This window comes from Mya arenaria, chromosome 14, assembly GCF_026914265.1.
Source record: "Mya arenaria isolate MELC-2E11 chromosome 14, ASM2691426v1".
Taxonomy (NCBI): domain Eukaryota; kingdom Metazoa; phylum Mollusca; class Bivalvia; order Myida; family Myidae; genus Mya; species Mya arenaria.
In genome coordinates this window covers 40,399,229-40,417,776 of record NC_069135.1, presented here as the reverse complement: position 1 = coordinate 40,417,776, position 18,548 = coordinate 40,399,229, and the positions used below count along the sequence as shown (strand labels likewise).

Below are 18,548 nucleotides of genomic sequence, written 5' to 3'. Positions count from 1 at the left end.
ATAGACCGAATGGAGATTGTTTTTACTTCAAATTTTACAAATTACATTTTTATTGTTAACAAAATTGTGAACTTGTGACCATGTGTTCTACAAATTGTGGTTAAATTGTGCTCACATTGTTGACAATTCTTAAATATGCGTTAATCGTGATTTGTGTGGTCCAAAAATCTATACCAGGTTTATGCAAATTGATATTTCACTCAAGTAAATATCTTAAACTTTTCAATAATTTATGACACAATGTATTTGAAAACAGTCATAATGACTTAGCAATCTGAAAAGTGTGTCTTTGAAATGTATCAAGAATTTAAGCAAGCGTATCGGAGTCAAAACCCATCAAATTATGCGATTTAAAGTTCAACTACATAACTTATCCAAGGAGTATGAGTTATTTTCAATTCATGACTTGGATAATTAAAAGTATTTGTCTCATATTTTAATGTATTCAAAATAGTCCAAACTTCGTGTGGGTGACTTATTTCCTTTTCTTTGGTCCATAAAACGGGAGGCACACCTCATCATCCGTCAACATCGGTATAAAACCAAATAATTTATTTCAATACATGTTTTTCGGTGATTTTATACAGATTTATCAGTAAAATAAAAATGGCGAGACCCCGACATGACAATACTTCGACATGACAAAACCTCGACATGACAATACTTCGACATGACAAAACCTCGACTTGACAATATTCCTGCATGAAAATACCCCGCCATTACAATACCCGACATGACAATTACCCTATAGGACAATAGCCCGACGTGACAATGTATCGCCATGACAATACTCCGACACGACTAGACCCAGACATGACGATTTTTTGACATGACAAAAGCTCGCCACGACAATACCCCGCCATGCCAATAGCTCGACCTGATAATACCCAGATATGGCAATACCCCGACATGCCAAGACCCCGACATGACAAGACCCCGACATAACTATACCCCGACATGGCAAAACCCCGATATATCATTACCCCGACATGACAAGACCCCGACATGACAATAGCTCGTACATGACAGGACCCTGACATGCCAATAGCCCGGCATGACAATAACCCGACATGAAAATACCCCGACATGACAAGACCCGGACATGACAAGACCCGGACATGAGAAGACCCCGATATGACAAAAGCCCGACATGACAATACTCCGACATGACCAAACCCCGCCATGACAAGACCCCACCATGACAAGACCCCGACATCACAATACCCCGACATCACAATACACCGATATGACAAGACCCCGCCATGACAAGACCCCGCCATGACAATTGCCCGCCAAGACAAGACCCCGACATGACAATTGCCCGCCATGACAAAACCCCGACATGACAATTGCCCGCCAAGACAAGACCCCGACATGGCAATTGCCCGCCATGACAAGACCCCGACATGACAATTGCCCGCCATTACAAGACCCCGACATGACAAGACCCCGCCATGACAAGACCCCGACATGACAATTGCCCGCCATGACAAGACCCCGACATGACAAGACCCCGCCATGACAAGACCCCGCCATGACAAGACCCCGACATGACAATTGCCCGCCATGACAAGACCCCGACATGACAATTGCCCGCCACGACAAGACCCCGACATGACAATTGCCCGCCACGACAAGACCCCGACATGACAATTGCCCGCCATGACAATTGCCTGACATGACAATTGCCCGTCATGACAAGACCCCGACATGACAATTGCCCCGACATGACAATTGCCCGCCATGACAAGACCCCGACATGACATTGCCCGACATTACAATTGCTCGACATTACAATTGCTCGCCATAACAAAACCCCGCCCCCGCCATGACAATTCCCCGACATGACAAGACCGCGCCATGAAAATACCCGGACATGACAAGACCCTGACATGACAATTGCCCGCCATGACAAGATCCCGACATGACAATTGCCCGCCATGACAATACTCCGTCATGACAATACCCTGCTATAAAAAGACCCCGACATGACAATTGCTCGCGATGAAAATGCACGGACAAGACAAGAACCGGACATGACATTCCCCCGACAAATCGAGGGGGATGTTAAGCAACTGAACCAATGTTTTATGAAAACCAGCCAGAACTTTGATGTAGTATGTGAATGTATATTATAGATAATTAAGGTAGTACCTATAACAACACTGGGTGTGGTGTTCTGTTAAATAAGAATTATTCCGATGCACCAAGTAACCAAGCGTTCACCAAAATCACAAAGGGTTACCTAAATTAGTTTTTTAAATGCAAAAGAAATCGTGGTACGAACATGGTTTTTCAAACTAGGATGGGATTCAAAACAACATTTAAATAAATACAAGACGTTTTTACATTGTACTTTTAAATTAAATTTGAAATAAAAAATGTTTATTAGGTTTTAGCCAGTTTTTGTAACTGGCAGGGTGTTGCACAAAAAGGACAGTATGCTTAAGGTGGCATAGACACATTGTATTTTGGCTGTGAATTACTTAAATGTTATAAATTAGTCAATTGTTTAATTAAAGTGTTTAAAGGTTTGAACTGGGTGCAGCACCCTTCCGTTACAATTTAGCTTAAAGCTGCAATCTCACAGGTTGACGGTTATGACATCTTTTCTTTTTCTTGTCTTTGAACGATCTATTTTCTGCAAATGTCTGGAAACCAGTGATATAAGACTGCTGACAAGAGATATTTTATAATAATTCATATTTACGTTCGAAAAAGTTATTTGGCTAGAAGCGTTACTAACGCTTAGAGAAAAAATGAGCCCTCCAAACAATCTGTGAGAGTGCCGCTTTAAACAATACATATTATATTAAAACATTTTAGTTTCTAGCAGATTTGCCAACTCTGTATTCAACGCCGGATTAAGTCATTACAAAAGTTCTGACTCAATGGAATTAATAACGATCAAAATAAAACGAAAAGTTACGTAACGCGACAGCTTATTCACAGAATTACGCCTGAGTCAAAACGAATGACAATCACATGTGACTAATTCGTTAATGAATTTCAGAGCATCCATTACAGTAAAGGCCTTTCGTTGATTAGAAAATATATCAGGAATCCTGACAGAAATCAGGCAATAAATTGTGTCTGTTATTGTTTTTTTCCAAGATCAGGTATGACCCTATAGTCAGTGATGAGTAATTTAATATGAGTAAGAATTGATCATTCATTAAAGGTTGTTTCAAGGCACACGGTTTGAAGAGGTGAGACATTGTTTATTTATTAGAGTTTATGAAGGTCTCACTGCACCAGTTGGCTGCATAATGCCTTGACCCCACCATGAAGCCATCACACCTTTGGCTTGACCCACCGTGAAGCAATCATGACTTTGGCTTAACCCAACCATGAAGCCATCACACCTTTGGCTTGACCCACCGTGAAGCAATCATGACTTTGGCTTAACCCAACCATGAAGCCATCACGACTTTGGCTTGACCCACCGTGAAGCAATCATGACTTTGGTCTATTGACCCCGGCGTGAATCCATCACGACTTTGGCTTGACCCAACGTGAAGCAATCATGACTTTGGTTTGACCCCGGCGTGAATCCATCACGACTTTGGCTTGACCCACCGTGAAGCAATCACGACTTTGGCTTCACCCAACCATGAAGCCATCACGACTTTGGCTTGACCCACCGTGAAGCAATCATTACTTTGGCTTGACCCCACCATGAAGCCATCACGAGTTTGGCTTGACCCAACGTGAAGCAATCATGACTTTGGTTTGACCCCGGCGTGAATCCATCACGACTTTGGCTTGACCCACCGTGAAGCAATCACGACTTTGGCTTCACCCAACCATGAAGCCATCACAACTTTGGCTTGACCCACCGTGAAGCAATCATTACTTTGGCTTGACCCCACCATGAAGCCATCACGACTTTGGCTTGACCCACCGTGAATCAATCACGACTTTGGCTTGACTCCACCTTGAAACCATCACGACTTTGGCTTCACCCCACCATGAAACCATCACGACTTTGGCTTCACCCCACCATGAAACCATCACGACTTTGGCTCACCCCACCATGAAACCATCACGACTTTGGCTTCACCCCACCATGAAACCATCACTCTTCTGGCTTGCCTTCACCTCCAAGCCATCATGACTTAAAGTATTTTTTAAAATCCACACCTGACATGGGGTAGAAGTTACTGTAATTCACAGTCACATCCAGATATATGCCGAGTTGAAGGAACAGGAGATCCGCCAGAGAGATCCGTGTGTGATCCGCTAACTCCTTTCGACTTAACCTACCATAACGGTATTACCCGTAATAAAGCACTGATACACTGGAGACAACCTTTCCTGGTTTTAACCAGTATTGAGTACTCCAATTTCTTATTACTTCCCTCAAATGCCGATCGCCAGACAAGGGAGCTACCGTCATCATTGTTTACCCACTTTCGGGACGGCGAGGTCCAGGATTGATTCCGGGATCTCAAACCCCGATAAAGAGACGATGTATGTCAACCAGTATATGTCAAACAGTCAGCTAGTTCTTATAGGGCACTTATTTTCACCACGGCTACGCCGGTCTGGTTTTGATACCCGAAATAATCGCCTTTCGGAAACTTCAGGATCAAAAATAAAATTATTCATTTGTATCCGACAATGAATATGGTGGGCATAATTGGCCAGGCATTTACATAATTGTATTATTCTGAGAAGAAAATCTTTAATGCTGTTTCATATTTACGCAAAAGTTTTTTGTGAATCAAAGCTCGTCAGTGCCAATGCTGGTTTGTGCTGATTCAGTTTTTTTGTGTGGCCTAAAAATGGTTTTGAAGAACTTTTACTATGTACATAATAATAATAATAATAATAATAATAATAATAATAATAATAATAATAATAATAATAATAATAAAAATAAAAATAATTAAATAATAATAGTAATAATAATAATAATAAAAATAAAAATAATTAATAATACTAATAATAATAATAATAATAATAATAATAATAATAATAATAATAAAAAAATAATTAATAATAATAATAATAATAATAATAATAATAATAATAATAATAATAATTATAATGATAGTAATAATAATAATAATAATAATAATAATAATAATAATAATAATAATAATAATAATAATAATAATAATTATAATGATAGTAATAATAATAATAATAATAATAATAATAATAATAATAATAATAATAATAATAATAATAATAATAATAATTATTATAACAAAAAAATAAATAATAATACTAATAATACTACTACTACTACTACTACTACTACTACTACTACTACTACTACTACTACTACTACTACTACTAATAATAATAATAATAATAATAATAATAAAAATAATTAATAATAATAATAATAATAATAATAATAATAATAATAATAATAATAATATTAATAATAATTATAATGATAGTAATAATAATAATAATAATAATAATAATAATAATAATAATAATAATAATAATAATAATTATAATGATAGTAATAATAATAATAATAATAATAATAATAATAATAATAATAATAATAATAATAATAATAATAATTATTATTATAACAAAAAATAAATAAATAATAATAATAATAATAATAATAATAATAATAATAATAATAATAATAATAATAATAATGATAATAATAAAAATAAAAAATAAAAATATTAATAATAATAATAATAATAATAATAATAATAATAATAATAATAATATATTATTATTATCATAATTAATTGTAGTGTTCCAACGCGTTATTCTTATTACTAAGTTGATATCGATTACATGTACAATATATTATAAATTTTGTATAAATAATTAAGATTCCATTGATTAAGTAATCAGGCTTAACTGCTAAATTGAAATAACTACGCGATCTACTTGCAGCGTAGTTAAATGTAAAGAATTCTGACATTGTAAACTATCAATATACATTAGAGGTTGATTTCGAGGGAAAATGGCCGAGGTTCTCCAATTGTACTTTAAGTCGGCCGAGTACTCTACATTCCCCAAACAGCATCAAACCAAACGTCTCGCGAAACATAGGTCTAGCAAAACAGGATGTGTACATATAGTTATATAAACATTTACCTGTTTGTTCATTAGAGTTGTGTACAACGTATAAATGTTTGTTCACAACGCTTTTAAAGCGAAGAAAACAGTAATTTGCACCCAAAGTTCTCAACTTACGACTTTCACATTCGTGAACGTTTCACAAACTCAAACGCAGCTTTCACAAAACAAATGAATCTCTGACATGCGGTGTCGCTTATTTGGCTTCATGTCACTAATAGATCCAGGGGCGGGAGGGGTGTGGGCACACCCGGCATGCATCTCCTCCTCCTTAAACGGTCACTGTGAGCATTTATGTCAATATGGCAGAAAATTATGCGTTATAATAGCACTAAATATAGGCAATACTATTTTTGGGAAAGATTTCCCCACGCCCATATCTACTTTAAAGCATAATTTTTTTAAAAAAATAAATAACAAAAACATAGGGAGAAAAGGGGCTCATATGAAACGGGTCACCCCATCAAGGTTCGCCCGTCCCCTAAAGTACACCCACCCCCAAGGTCCGACCGTCCCCTAAAGTACACCCCCTAAATACCATCATCTTTTACCGCCCCTTCATTTTATCACATTTTACCACTCGTAAAAACATGATTTGTGGATTCGCTTGCCTTATAACGTGTTGCTTTCATCAATGAATTAATAAATTATAAGATTTTAAATGCAATGTTTCACTCACAATTTTTAAGCTGTTTTTAAAATCACAAATGATGTATCTTTTTTTATAGTTATTGTTTCGACATGATGAATATATAAAATATGCAAGGAATATATCTAAATAAGATATAAAACCATACAAGGCTATTGTTTATTTCACCTAAAACAACGCTTGATTCATGACTTTAAATATTTTAAATTAATCATCAGGACATCTTGGTAAAACATAGATCAATGTTTAAAGTGCTATTCGCCGCATTCTCTTTTAAGTTTTAGCTGAGTGTATATGCGTTTATTATTGATCACCAGTTGTCAGATTTGAACGAAACTTGACAAAATAGCTGACGAAATTGTCACTAAAATTCACTGTGGGAGAGAACGTCGAATAGTGATTAATCTTTTTTTAACTTTAAGTCGTGCCGAGGCACATAACATAATTTATTAGGATTGACAAACTGGTGATCAATTATCATTCTGTTTTGTTTTAGTAACTTCTCACCTGTGTGTTAAGCCGTAATGAAGTAATTTATAGACTGTTCATGAATATTTCAGAACAATTCATAATTATAAAATCTCCGATCCTATAATTCTTACTAAACTGATTTTAATGGCCTCAAATAATTATGATGTGGAACATGTCGTTGCTCTTCTAAGTCGTATTCATAAAGCTTTTATTGTTGTTTTTTTAAAGTGACACTAATATTCAAAATCAATACATACACATGTATTACAAACATAAATTTTGAGGGATAAACTAATATCGAAATAATTCATTATGGAAAATATAAATTACTGATAACAAGATTGTAACTGTGTTTTTAATAGCTAAAAACGCAAAACAAATGATTGGTGAGTGCTTAAAGATTTACTATCATCTAATATCATCTTATAAAACAGAAATACCGTGTTTTCTGCACTTTTCTTTCAAATTAAATTCGGTATCCTTAATAAGAACCATTGTGTTCGACATTTAATAATCCTTTTTGTTATATTAAACACAATTGTATTAATTGTGGTAAATCTTATTTAGGTGTAATAGTGCATCTTTAAATTTAAACTGAAATGTTTCGATTTTTAACATGTTCAATACTCTCTATTTTTATCTATTTTCATCAGATTTGTATGCCTTTATTATATCTTTACTATGTGTTTTTTTTATCTCGCGTCTTTTCATTTTTTGGAATATTTTTTTCTCAGTTTTAGTTTAATCGTTATTCATGTTGATAATGTAATTGGTTCAAAACACATAGAAAAGCTCTTTAAACTCAACAAGACATTTCACTAAGATGATTTTTTACTAGATGCTTTATGGATACGGCCACTTCCTTATATTTGTACATACTTCTCTGCAGATACGTATAATATTTAAAGAGAAACTCCATTTTAGTTTATATAAGCATGTCAAGACTATTTCACAAGAGCGCCGCGCAGCGAACCCCAAACGCTCGTCTGTTATTATTAAAATCAGAGCTATAGGCCTTGCTATGCATGTGCACATTGTCTCTGACAACATGTGTACAAAGTTTCACTGGAATATCTTAAATGTTTTTTTTAGATATTTGAGAATAATTTGGTTTCTGCTCGACCCCGAAGACGACACCAAGGCAATCACAATACATTGACATTTTTTCCCGAAAATGGACGAGCTAAACATGCAGAATGATAATATATGTGTGTATGTGTAGGAAAAAACTTACATATAAAATTCGTCGCGGCTTCCCGTCCGTCTATGTTAAAATCCTGCAAAAACAAACACATGATTTACAACGTACTGTAAATTAAGGTATATCCGAATGATTTAAATATCTCCAGGAATTAAAAAAAATATGAGAACTGTATAACAATAATGCACTTCTAAAGTTATTTGTTTCAAAAGAAAAAATGCCGATTATGAATCAAAAATATATAACATACGCAATAAGGGAAACACAAATTTCCAATTTCGAAATTTCTCACAAGTACGAAACAGATCTGAATATTTGTACAGAAACACGGTTATATATATTAAATAAAACAAATTATTCAACCAAAATAATTTTCGCGTTTACGCCAAACAGTAGGCCGCTTGTCACCAAAAAAGTGTTTATAAGACAGTGAAAATTGTGGGTTTATTACGACAAATGAGCCCAGATTGCTTTGCAACTGTGGCGATGGGCATTTAGACGACCACAAATTATTGGTAAGAAAGCTGTTATTATTTCGGTAGATGAAGCAAGGATCCTTGAGTGATGCACACATTTCATTCATTTTTGGGGTAACTAATCGCAAAATAATTGCTTTAGGTGACAAATCCGTATTTACAGCTATTCATCACTGACTAACAAGGTTCGATCAATTTACTCCCATGGGGCCAAGAAATTATATTGGTGCGCAGATCTGCAATATTCCGATTATCCGACAGCGAAAGCAAACAAACACACCTTCATTCACCAAAACGGTAGAATTATATCTAAACATGTCCGTGGCGTCAATTTCGCAGCCTTGCGTCGATCATTTACTTGTGCCAGCACATTCGGAACTCCTCGGTCACTTTCCATCGTAAACAACCTCGGATGTATTTGGACGGTTTACAATGTCAGAAATCCTAACATTTAACTACGCTGCACGTAGATCGTGTAGTAATTTTAATTTAGCAGTTAAACTGAATGTCTCTTCTCCAGAGAATGTTTTCTATAAGTACTTATGCAATAATACACTTTACTGGCAATCAATTAAAACTTAGTAATGCAAAAAAACACGTTTACAAAAAGTTTATACTAGTAAAATTTTAAGGACTACTTCTCTTGATGGACGGGCATACATCCGAAGTTGTTTCCGGTGGAATATGGCCAAGAAGTTTCGAATGCGCAAATTCGGGTAGGCACGATCTAGACATTTTAATTCGGATAAATTTGACATCTGTATAGCTTTTTATCCAAATAGTATCTTAAAACGAAACGTAGAAAGACAGGGGTGGTTCCATGATTTGAAATTAGAGAGCCGCGCTTGGTTGGCGCCACTTTTAAAGTCCGCTCCCTCCAAAGGAAACGACGCTAAACGTGGTTTTGGGAGTTTTGGGAGTTTTCGGTCTCCCTTAAGAAATTTTGGGTTATTTTAGTGATCAATGATGAATTCTGGCGTACGCAATTACAACGAAAAGGTATTTTGGACAATTTAGAACCGCTAATGAATAAAATACTTCTTCTTTTATCATATGTTTTGTTCGTTTTCGTTTGTGTTAAAAGTAGTAAATGTGAGTCACAATGAATTGTTACTTTAAAGCTGCACTCTCACAGATTGACAATGTATTTCCATTATTTATTTATTTTGTCCCAGAATCAGCTGATTTTGTATCAATGCCTTCAATTCAGTCATTTAAAATAACTCAAAATAGAACAGATATCAACTGTTTGAAAAATGCCGAACAACTCAATTTTCTCAAAGCGTTAGTAATAATTTTAAGTTACCCCCCCCCCCCCATCAATTTCCGAACGATAATATGAACAACTGCGATCAGGTATTTGACAGCAGTTATAGAACACTGATTTCTAGACATTTACGCAAAAATGGGCTATTCTAAGACATTTCTTTTCTTCAAAAAGTTGTCAAAACGGTCATTCTGTGAGAATGCAGCTTTAAGGGAATGGGAATCAGACAGTTCACACAATTACATTACTTAGTCTCAGTTACCTTTTAAGTGGAAATTATGCCATACTGCAAGGTTGGTATAGACATAGGATTGGTGGGAAATATTACTGCACGTCTGATAAACGTTGATTAAATCTTATTAGCGAACTGATCAAAGTCGGGCTCATTTGATTTTTTCCCTTGTTCTTTGACTGAAACTAATAACGTGCACCATTAAGGCGTAGCTAAACAAATGTTTGTTACATACTCTTATAGTTTGCACCCGATTCTATTTTTTGATGTTGCCAGTAGACAATAAGAATCTGAAAGTGTTTTTTGTTTTTGAATTTTCTTCTAGGATAAATGATCGTTAGTTACGTGCACGTGCACGAGGCGTTAATATAGTCCATAGACACAATGGCGATGGTTGGTTTTCAGAGTGCAAATAATATAAAGAAACAACTTTACTTAATGATGCACTCTTACTCTCAAATAAGCAGTACCACAATTAGTATAATTGTTTTCATTAAGGATCAACAAATATAAAAAAATCAATGGTTCTTATGAAGGATACCCATTCGGAATTCCTCGGCCTTTTTTTCGAAAACAACCTCGGATGTAAATGGACTTACATACGCAGAAATCGGTCTGTTTAAGACCGCTTTAACGCTTAATCGCGTAGTAATTTAATTTAGTAGTTAAACTTAATGACTTAACTCTTGTGAGTCTTAATTATGTTTGCAATAATACACTTCACTGGCAATCAATTTAAACTTAGATCAATAGATACAAGCTAAAACACTACATTTAATTCATGTTATAATTCAAAAATTTACTAACTACTTCTACTAATGAACCGGCATACATCCGAGGTTGTTTTCGAAAAAAATGGCCGAGGAGCTCCGAATGGGAGGATATCGTGTTAAATTTGAAAGAGCGACCAAGGTATTTCTACCTTATGCGATGATCGATGATCACTGTAAATCTTTTAGGACCCACCTGTTATTTAATATGTGTGCGTTTTCAACTATTAAATACACGGTTACAATCTTGTTATCAGCAATTAATGTTTTCCATAAATGCATTATTTAGTAAGTAGTTCAATGTTTATAACTCAAAATTAATGTTGTTTTTATATGGATTATAAATACGAGTATCACTTTATTAAAAAACCAACATCTACCAACCATACATTCGGTGGCAGTGATCTCGGACAAACTTATCATACATAAATAGTCTTATTACCAGCATGGCTGCAACAATGTGCTTAAGCTGAAAAGAGCACGGTTCTATGAATTGTTAGTATTTGAAATGTATACATATTCAGGTAATATTGTGCACTCGCTACCTGAGGTATTGAAATTGTACATAACAAGCGCGAAGCGCGAGTTGAGGGTAGTGGGTGTCGAAACTGTGTTTGAACCATAGTATAAGCTACAGGGCTGGTAGGCGATATGGGATATACGGGTCAAAGGAAACCATAGCGGTCCAGAGCGAAGGTCGAAGCCGAATATGGTTCCCTGCGCCCCGTATTTCCCTTATCGGGTCACCAACTAACCGCGTAACGTATATAAGTTGCGTGCATATTAAAAGTTACGGGGATAGTAGGTGACCCGATATGGGATATACGGGGCAAAGGAAACCATATCGGGTGAGAGCGAAGCTCGAACCCGAATGTGGTTTTCTGCGCCCTGTATATCCCATATCGAGTTACCTACTAGCCCCGTAACGTATATATCACGTCGACAACCTGTTTACGTGTTTAAATTTTCATTTATACATCGGAATCGGAAAATAGACGCCATTTTGGTACGATATAAATTTGCTGACAATATGGAAAAAAATGTTGTGTTTATGTTGGAGGCGTGATATATTGGAATATCATTGTTATACAAAAACATGAAAATTATTGCATATGAGAACGAAGAAAACACTTTAATATGGTAAAACACTCTATAAGTTCAATATAAATCTTCAAATGATATCAAACATGGTAAACGTGTCACATTCAAGCTGATTTATCGAAACGAGCATCTTACGACATTTTAACTCGGTTATGCTCAGACGCTTCCTAAAATCGCTTGAAACATTTTGTGAATGAATTATTTCCCTATTTCCCTATGCACACTAATCGTCGCAAAAAATCACTTTCAACAATTACATAAATGTTCAAAGCTACCATAAAGCATTTGCAACTTTGATATTATGTCTGCAAATGGGTGCTTTTGGTAAAATGCATGATCATTATTAACGCCCTAAGTATTTAACGTCTACATAATTGTTAAATTTTCTCATTTTGTTTCGAAGTCATCTAGGTACGAACACTTTTGGGGTGATTAATGTCGATTTTGATGTATAATAACTTTCGGGTTTCCACTCATTGAAAAAAGAAAACATGATGAGTGTGAACATTGCTTCCTGACAAGGACAGTATATAGTGTTTACGTGCATGTGTCTGGAAATAAGATGGCCAGATAGATTCTAGTTTAGTCATATAGTAAGATTCTGATGAAAGCGGTCTCTAAAGGTTTTTTATGGTAAAAGAAATGCATGGTTTATACTAGCGGGTTAAATATGGGTGTGTGTGTAGACGGGGGAGGGGGTGTCCCCACCCTTAAATACCATAGAGAACTCAGTCTATGGCAATGAAGTTATCAGCCAATTGTTTTTGGGAGAGGACAACAGCATCAAATGAAAAGCCTATACTTTTGGAATGGGGGAGAAGAGTTTCACGCCAAGTAAATCTATCTCTTACTGACTGTCCGGATACATTTTAACTCACAAATTGTAAAGATTCCCCCCCCCCCCCGGTCCATTTTAACTAACAAGTTGTAAAGATTGACCCCCCCCCCCCCGGAATACACTTTAACTAACAATTTGTAACCCCCCCCCCCCTCCCCCCGATTCCATTTTTTAACTAACAAGTTGTAAAGATTTACCCCCCCCCCGATACATTTTAACTAACATGTTGTAAAGATTGACCCCCCCCCCCCCGGAATAAACTTTAACTAACAATTTGTAAAATCCCCTCTTCCCGGTTCCATTTAAACTAACAAGTTGTAAAGATTCCCCCTACCCCCCCCCCCCCTCCGGTTCCATTTTAACAAACAAGTTGTAAAGATTCCCCCCCCCCCGTTCCATTTTAACTAACAAGTTGTAAATATTCCCCCTCCCTCCCACACACCCCGGGTACATTTTAACTAACAAGTTGTAAAGATTCCCCACCCCCCGGTTCCATTTTAACTAACAAGTTGTAAAGATTTACACCCCCCTCCCCCGGATACATTTTACATTTTAACTAACAAGTTATAAAGATCACTCCCCCCCCCCCCCTTAAGTCAACTAACAATTCGCATGCTTTCCGGGATTCTGCTGTCACCAATTTCATAAACGTTAAACGTTTGCTTAGTAGGCCAATGGCAAATGGTTTATGAAAATTAGACATTAATAACAAACCGGTACTTGCACATGCGTTTATTTCAAACGATCTCAAGATTTTCAAATAAGTTTCATTTGAAGTTCAAGTAATCCAAGACTCGCCATATTATTAATGTTATCTTATTTTTTTAAACTTTTATTATTATTTTTTTTATTATTTTCTTAATATTCACATAATAAATATTCTTTACCAGTCAAAGGGACATAACCTATGTCGAAACAAAACAAAAAGAGGCAGTAGTGTTTACTCCCCGTAAAAACAAGAACATTTAGTATAACGCAACCTTCAGTTGAAGCCAATCAAATTACTCGTTACAAAGTCGAAAGCACATGCGTGTCACGTGACAAGTTAAAATGGCCGACGTGTTTGAAAAGCGAAATTTCCATATTTCAAGCCTTTTCCCTGAGATTTTAACCATTATATTCACTCATTTAGATGTTAGAGACAAGGGGAGAGCGTGCCAAGTTTGTGTGGCCTGGCGGGATGCCGCTTACAATCGTAGAGTATGGAAAGGCGTCGAGGCGAAGCTTCATCTGAAACGTGCTAACCCGTCGTTGTTTCCAAGTCTGGTAAAACGTGGTATTAGACGAATACAAGTGTTGAGTTTGCGTAGAACTTTGAAGGATGTCATAGTTGGTATTCAAAATATTGAGTCACTCAACATCAGCGGTTGTTTCAGCATTAACGACACATCAATTTCACATGCATTGACCCGAGAAATTCCTTCGTTGAAGAATTTGAACTTGAGCCTTTGTAAGCAGATTACAGACAGAAGTCTTGAAAAAATTGCTCAATGTTTGAAGAATCTTGAAGTGCTAGAACTCAGTGGTTGTTCAAATATTACCAACATTGGTCTGTTGCTGATATCTTGGGGCCTTAAGAAGCTGAAAGTGCTAAACCTTCGGAGTTGCAGGCATGTTTCGGATCCTGGAATCGGACACTTGTGTGGTGTTGTGCATAATTCAAGCCAGTTAAATGCGCTTGAATCAAGACCAGTGCCTGGTAACTTTGAGCTTGAGTTTCTTGGTCTTCAAGACTGTCAGAAAATTACTGACCAAGGTATGAAACATGTGAGTGGTGGACTTGTTAATCTGAAACAGGTGAACCTAAGTTTCTGCGGAGGAATCACTGATTCTGGGATTAAATTCCTGTCAAAGATGCCAAGTCTGAAAGATCTTAACCTAAGAAGTTGTGATAATGTTACAAATGCTGCTCTTGGGTACCTATCCGAAGGTGGCTCTAGGCTTGAGGCGATTGATGTCAGCTTTTGTGAAAACGTTGGTGATCAAGGACTTCACTTTCTTGCACAGGGAATGTTTAGCTTGAGACATTTATCACTTGGCACATGTAATATCACTGACGAAGGACTCCTGAGAGTGGTAAATACTCTGCATGAAATTATAACTCTAGATATTGGACAGTGTGGTCAAATAACAGACAAAAGTTTATGCGCTATAGGAGAAAAATGGAAACATTTGAAAAGCATCGATTTGTACGGTTGCACCAGAATAACCACATTTGGTCTAGAAAAAATTATGAAACTGCCTTGCTTGAATACTTTGAACCTTGGATTATGGCACAGGAAAGAAGAAATATAGATGTTGAACGCTTGAAACTGTATCTAACCATCTGTTGAAAGGACATCAAAGATACCATTATGCAGATCAAAACTCTGTTAGGTGGATAATTTATTTGTGTGAATGTAAAATTAAGAGAATATATGTAACTATTGAAATTAGAAATGCATCCGCAATGGAAACCATCATACATGAATAAAATAAATTGCTATTGATGTGTAAGAAAATTAAGATCTGTTGTGTTTATATGTACTGAAATTATTTTGATAGTTGTTTTATAATTTATTGCTGTCCATGAAAATGGTCATATATTTCATTATAATAACATGAAACTGACATTCAAAATTGGAATATATCTTATAAGTATAATTATATTTTTACCAAAACTTATGTGCCAAAACTTGTAAACCTCATCTTAACATAAGTTTTACATTTGTCTATTAATTACATATGTTTTTCGTTAAAGTACATCAACAGTTATTGTGCTTAGTATAACTAGAATATATATGCAACTTGCCATATAGCTATAATGTATAGTTAATGGTGCCTATTTTCATGCTGCCATAGTGTTTTTTATTTTGCAACATGCCAAGTTCGTTTCATTTAAATGCATCAACCTTCATGTGTTCAGTTTGAAAATGATATATTCTTTAGTTTTATTAGTAAATATACAAATTTTAATGTTGAGTATTCAAGATATTTTGTTACATTGGTTATAGTTTGATATTTTATTTCTTTTGTTGTGTATTTTATTGATATACATGTAGCAGTTTTGTTTGCCTTGATTTCTATAAAAATATCAAAATTTATTTTACGTGAACAAAGATGGTTATTGTTAAATATGAGTTACATTTAGTTTTATTTGAAAACATATAATCTTAAATGCAGGGCTTCCATTAAAAATTTGAAACTGGAAGTATGAACTTGACAAAGTTTTTCACTGAAATATTGAAGTTTATGCCACTGGAACTCCTAAGACCTTTCCACTATTGTCCAATTAAATAATTTAAATGTTAAATAATTCATAACTTTAACTTGCGAACTTCATCAAATTGTATTTGAAGAATTCATTTTACTTCAAGACTTTTTCAAGAATGTGGCCATAAAGAAACATCGACACCAAGTTTTGATATTCTTAACTTCCATGCCTTTACTATTGGAAGTTTTCTCCTAAATAGAGGAAGTGTTTGTACTTTCCAAAGACTCAATTTTAGAAGTTTTGGCACAGTTTTAGAGAGTGAAATACTTCCAAACTTCCTTAAATGGAAGCCCTGATTAAATGTTTATGTATGTAGCAAAACGTTACACGGTGGGAATTGATTTTTTAGCAGTTTTCATTTGTTTTTAGTATCTGGGAATAGGATTTAATTTTTGATCCCAGTAAGTATTTAGTGAATGAAATTAGCACAAGCGTGCAAACCCTGCACTGGTATACGGTAATAATTTTTGGGCTTGCTCAATTTCTGGATTTTTTATACATGAAGCAGGGCTTTCTGACAATTTGTTATGCTTAACAGTAGTTTAAGGTTTCAGGCTAGTTCATTCAAAAGTGTTATTTAAGTATAATTTTGATCACTGTGTACTGTATTTTCAGTATCAATACTTAAACTTATGTGTAACAGAATATTTAAAGATGGACCTCAATATTTAAAAAAATGTCCATCCTCAATCTCAGCTCATTTTTTCCACTTATTAGTCATAGTATGATTAAAAAATATCTATGTAATACTCTTTTTAAAAGCATTTTCTCAAAGATTATGTTGATTCAATATTTGGTAAATAAAAGACAATTAATTTCAGAGCAAAAATTGTACTTGAGTCCAATTTATTGGTTTTCAGTTAATTTTTGAGTACATTTTGTGCTTTAAAGATAAATTTATTTTGAATATTGATCAATGATGTTTATTAGCATCATGTTGAGATCATGCACTTTTCAAAAGAGTAAAACATTAATGATTTTAATATACATGTATGTCATGCTGTTAGAGCTGCACTCTCACAGATGTACTGTTTTAACTTTTTATTTTTTTGTCATGGAATGAGCCATTCTTTGCGGGCTGTAAATATCTGAAAACCAGTGATATAAGACTACTGACAAAAGATCAGATCACAGTTTTTAATATTTATGTCACATTCAAAGACAACAAAATAAAAAAGTTGTCAAAAGGTTCTATCTGTGAGAGTGCAGTTTTAATGTGAATAAAAAAGTTGAGATAGAGATTTTTCTTAATTATTTTATTATATTGGTTCTATGAATTGTTGAGACATTTAAGAGCATGAAGAACTATGCATCAATGAAATAATTAAATAATTCTCATTTTGTTATATTGGAGCTTCAACTAACTTCTAAGGCCATGCAAAATTGTTTCTATGTTTATCATTATCGGGCGGGTAGGTCCTTAGAATGAAAAAAAATAATAATTCAAAATCGAACTTAATCAAAGAAGTATGATTTTATAGAGCTTAGATAATGAAAATGTAAGTTATGGAGTCAAGAAATATTCCATATGAATTATAGGAAAAAAGTTAAATTATTTCGAGAGAAAAAATATGGAACCATTTTTTTACTCTTTTTTGGCCTTAGTTAGGTTATGGAATTGGAGCCTGATGCTAAACAGAGAATCAATTTGGTTTGGCCTCATGTTTTTTTTTATACTGGATATTTATATCCAGTAAACAAGACAGCTGCACTGCTTTAGTATTATTGCTAGTTATTATTTAGTATCAAGTATAGATTATGATGATTTATGAAAGACACATTTTATCATTGACGTGGTTGTGAATTATAATTTATGGTGACTTTACAACTAATGAAATAATATGAAATTGAATATCATGAATACATATATTTTATATTTGGTGACCTTGGTGCACTAATCTCCAATACATATTACATTATATTGAGACATTTGTCATAAAGATAGCATGCAATGCGATTATATCTAAATATACGTACATTGTTTCTGATTATCGAAAATACAACTTGTTGAAAAAATGATGTTGTTGTAGTATTATAAATGAGTTTTGTGTCAAACGTGGTCAAATAGGAACAACGAAAAACTAAAGTTATGAATGGAAAACCTTATATGCGTATGTCATATTTAATTTTCAATTAATATGACACATTTATGAATCATTATATTTGGAATTATTGAATTTGTTCTGTGCTGGACCATTATCCTTTTTATTACTGAAACACCACT

General features: G+C 34.7%; 1 protein-coding gene across 1 annotated transcript; it reads left to right on the top strand.

Annotated features, from left to right (window-relative positions):
* The first annotated feature begins 14,115 nt into the window (after positions 1-14,115).
* On the top strand, positions 14,116-18,333 carry LOC128216409 (F-box/LRR-repeat protein 14-like). The gene has a single exon (XM_052922968.1). The coding sequence runs from the start codon at positions 14,122-14,124 to the stop codon at positions 15,364-15,366; it is 1,245 nt and encodes a 414-aa protein (XP_052778928.1). The 5' UTR covers positions 14,116-14,121; the 3' UTR covers positions 15,367-18,333.
* The last annotated feature ends 215 nt before the right edge of the window (positions 18,334-18,548 follow it).

Excerpts from the sequence above, each read along its gene's own strand:
- LOC128216409 (XM_052922968.1), top strand. The coding sequence starts at position 14,122 with ATGGCCGACGTGTTTGAAAAGCGAAATTTCCATATTTCAAGCCTTTTC.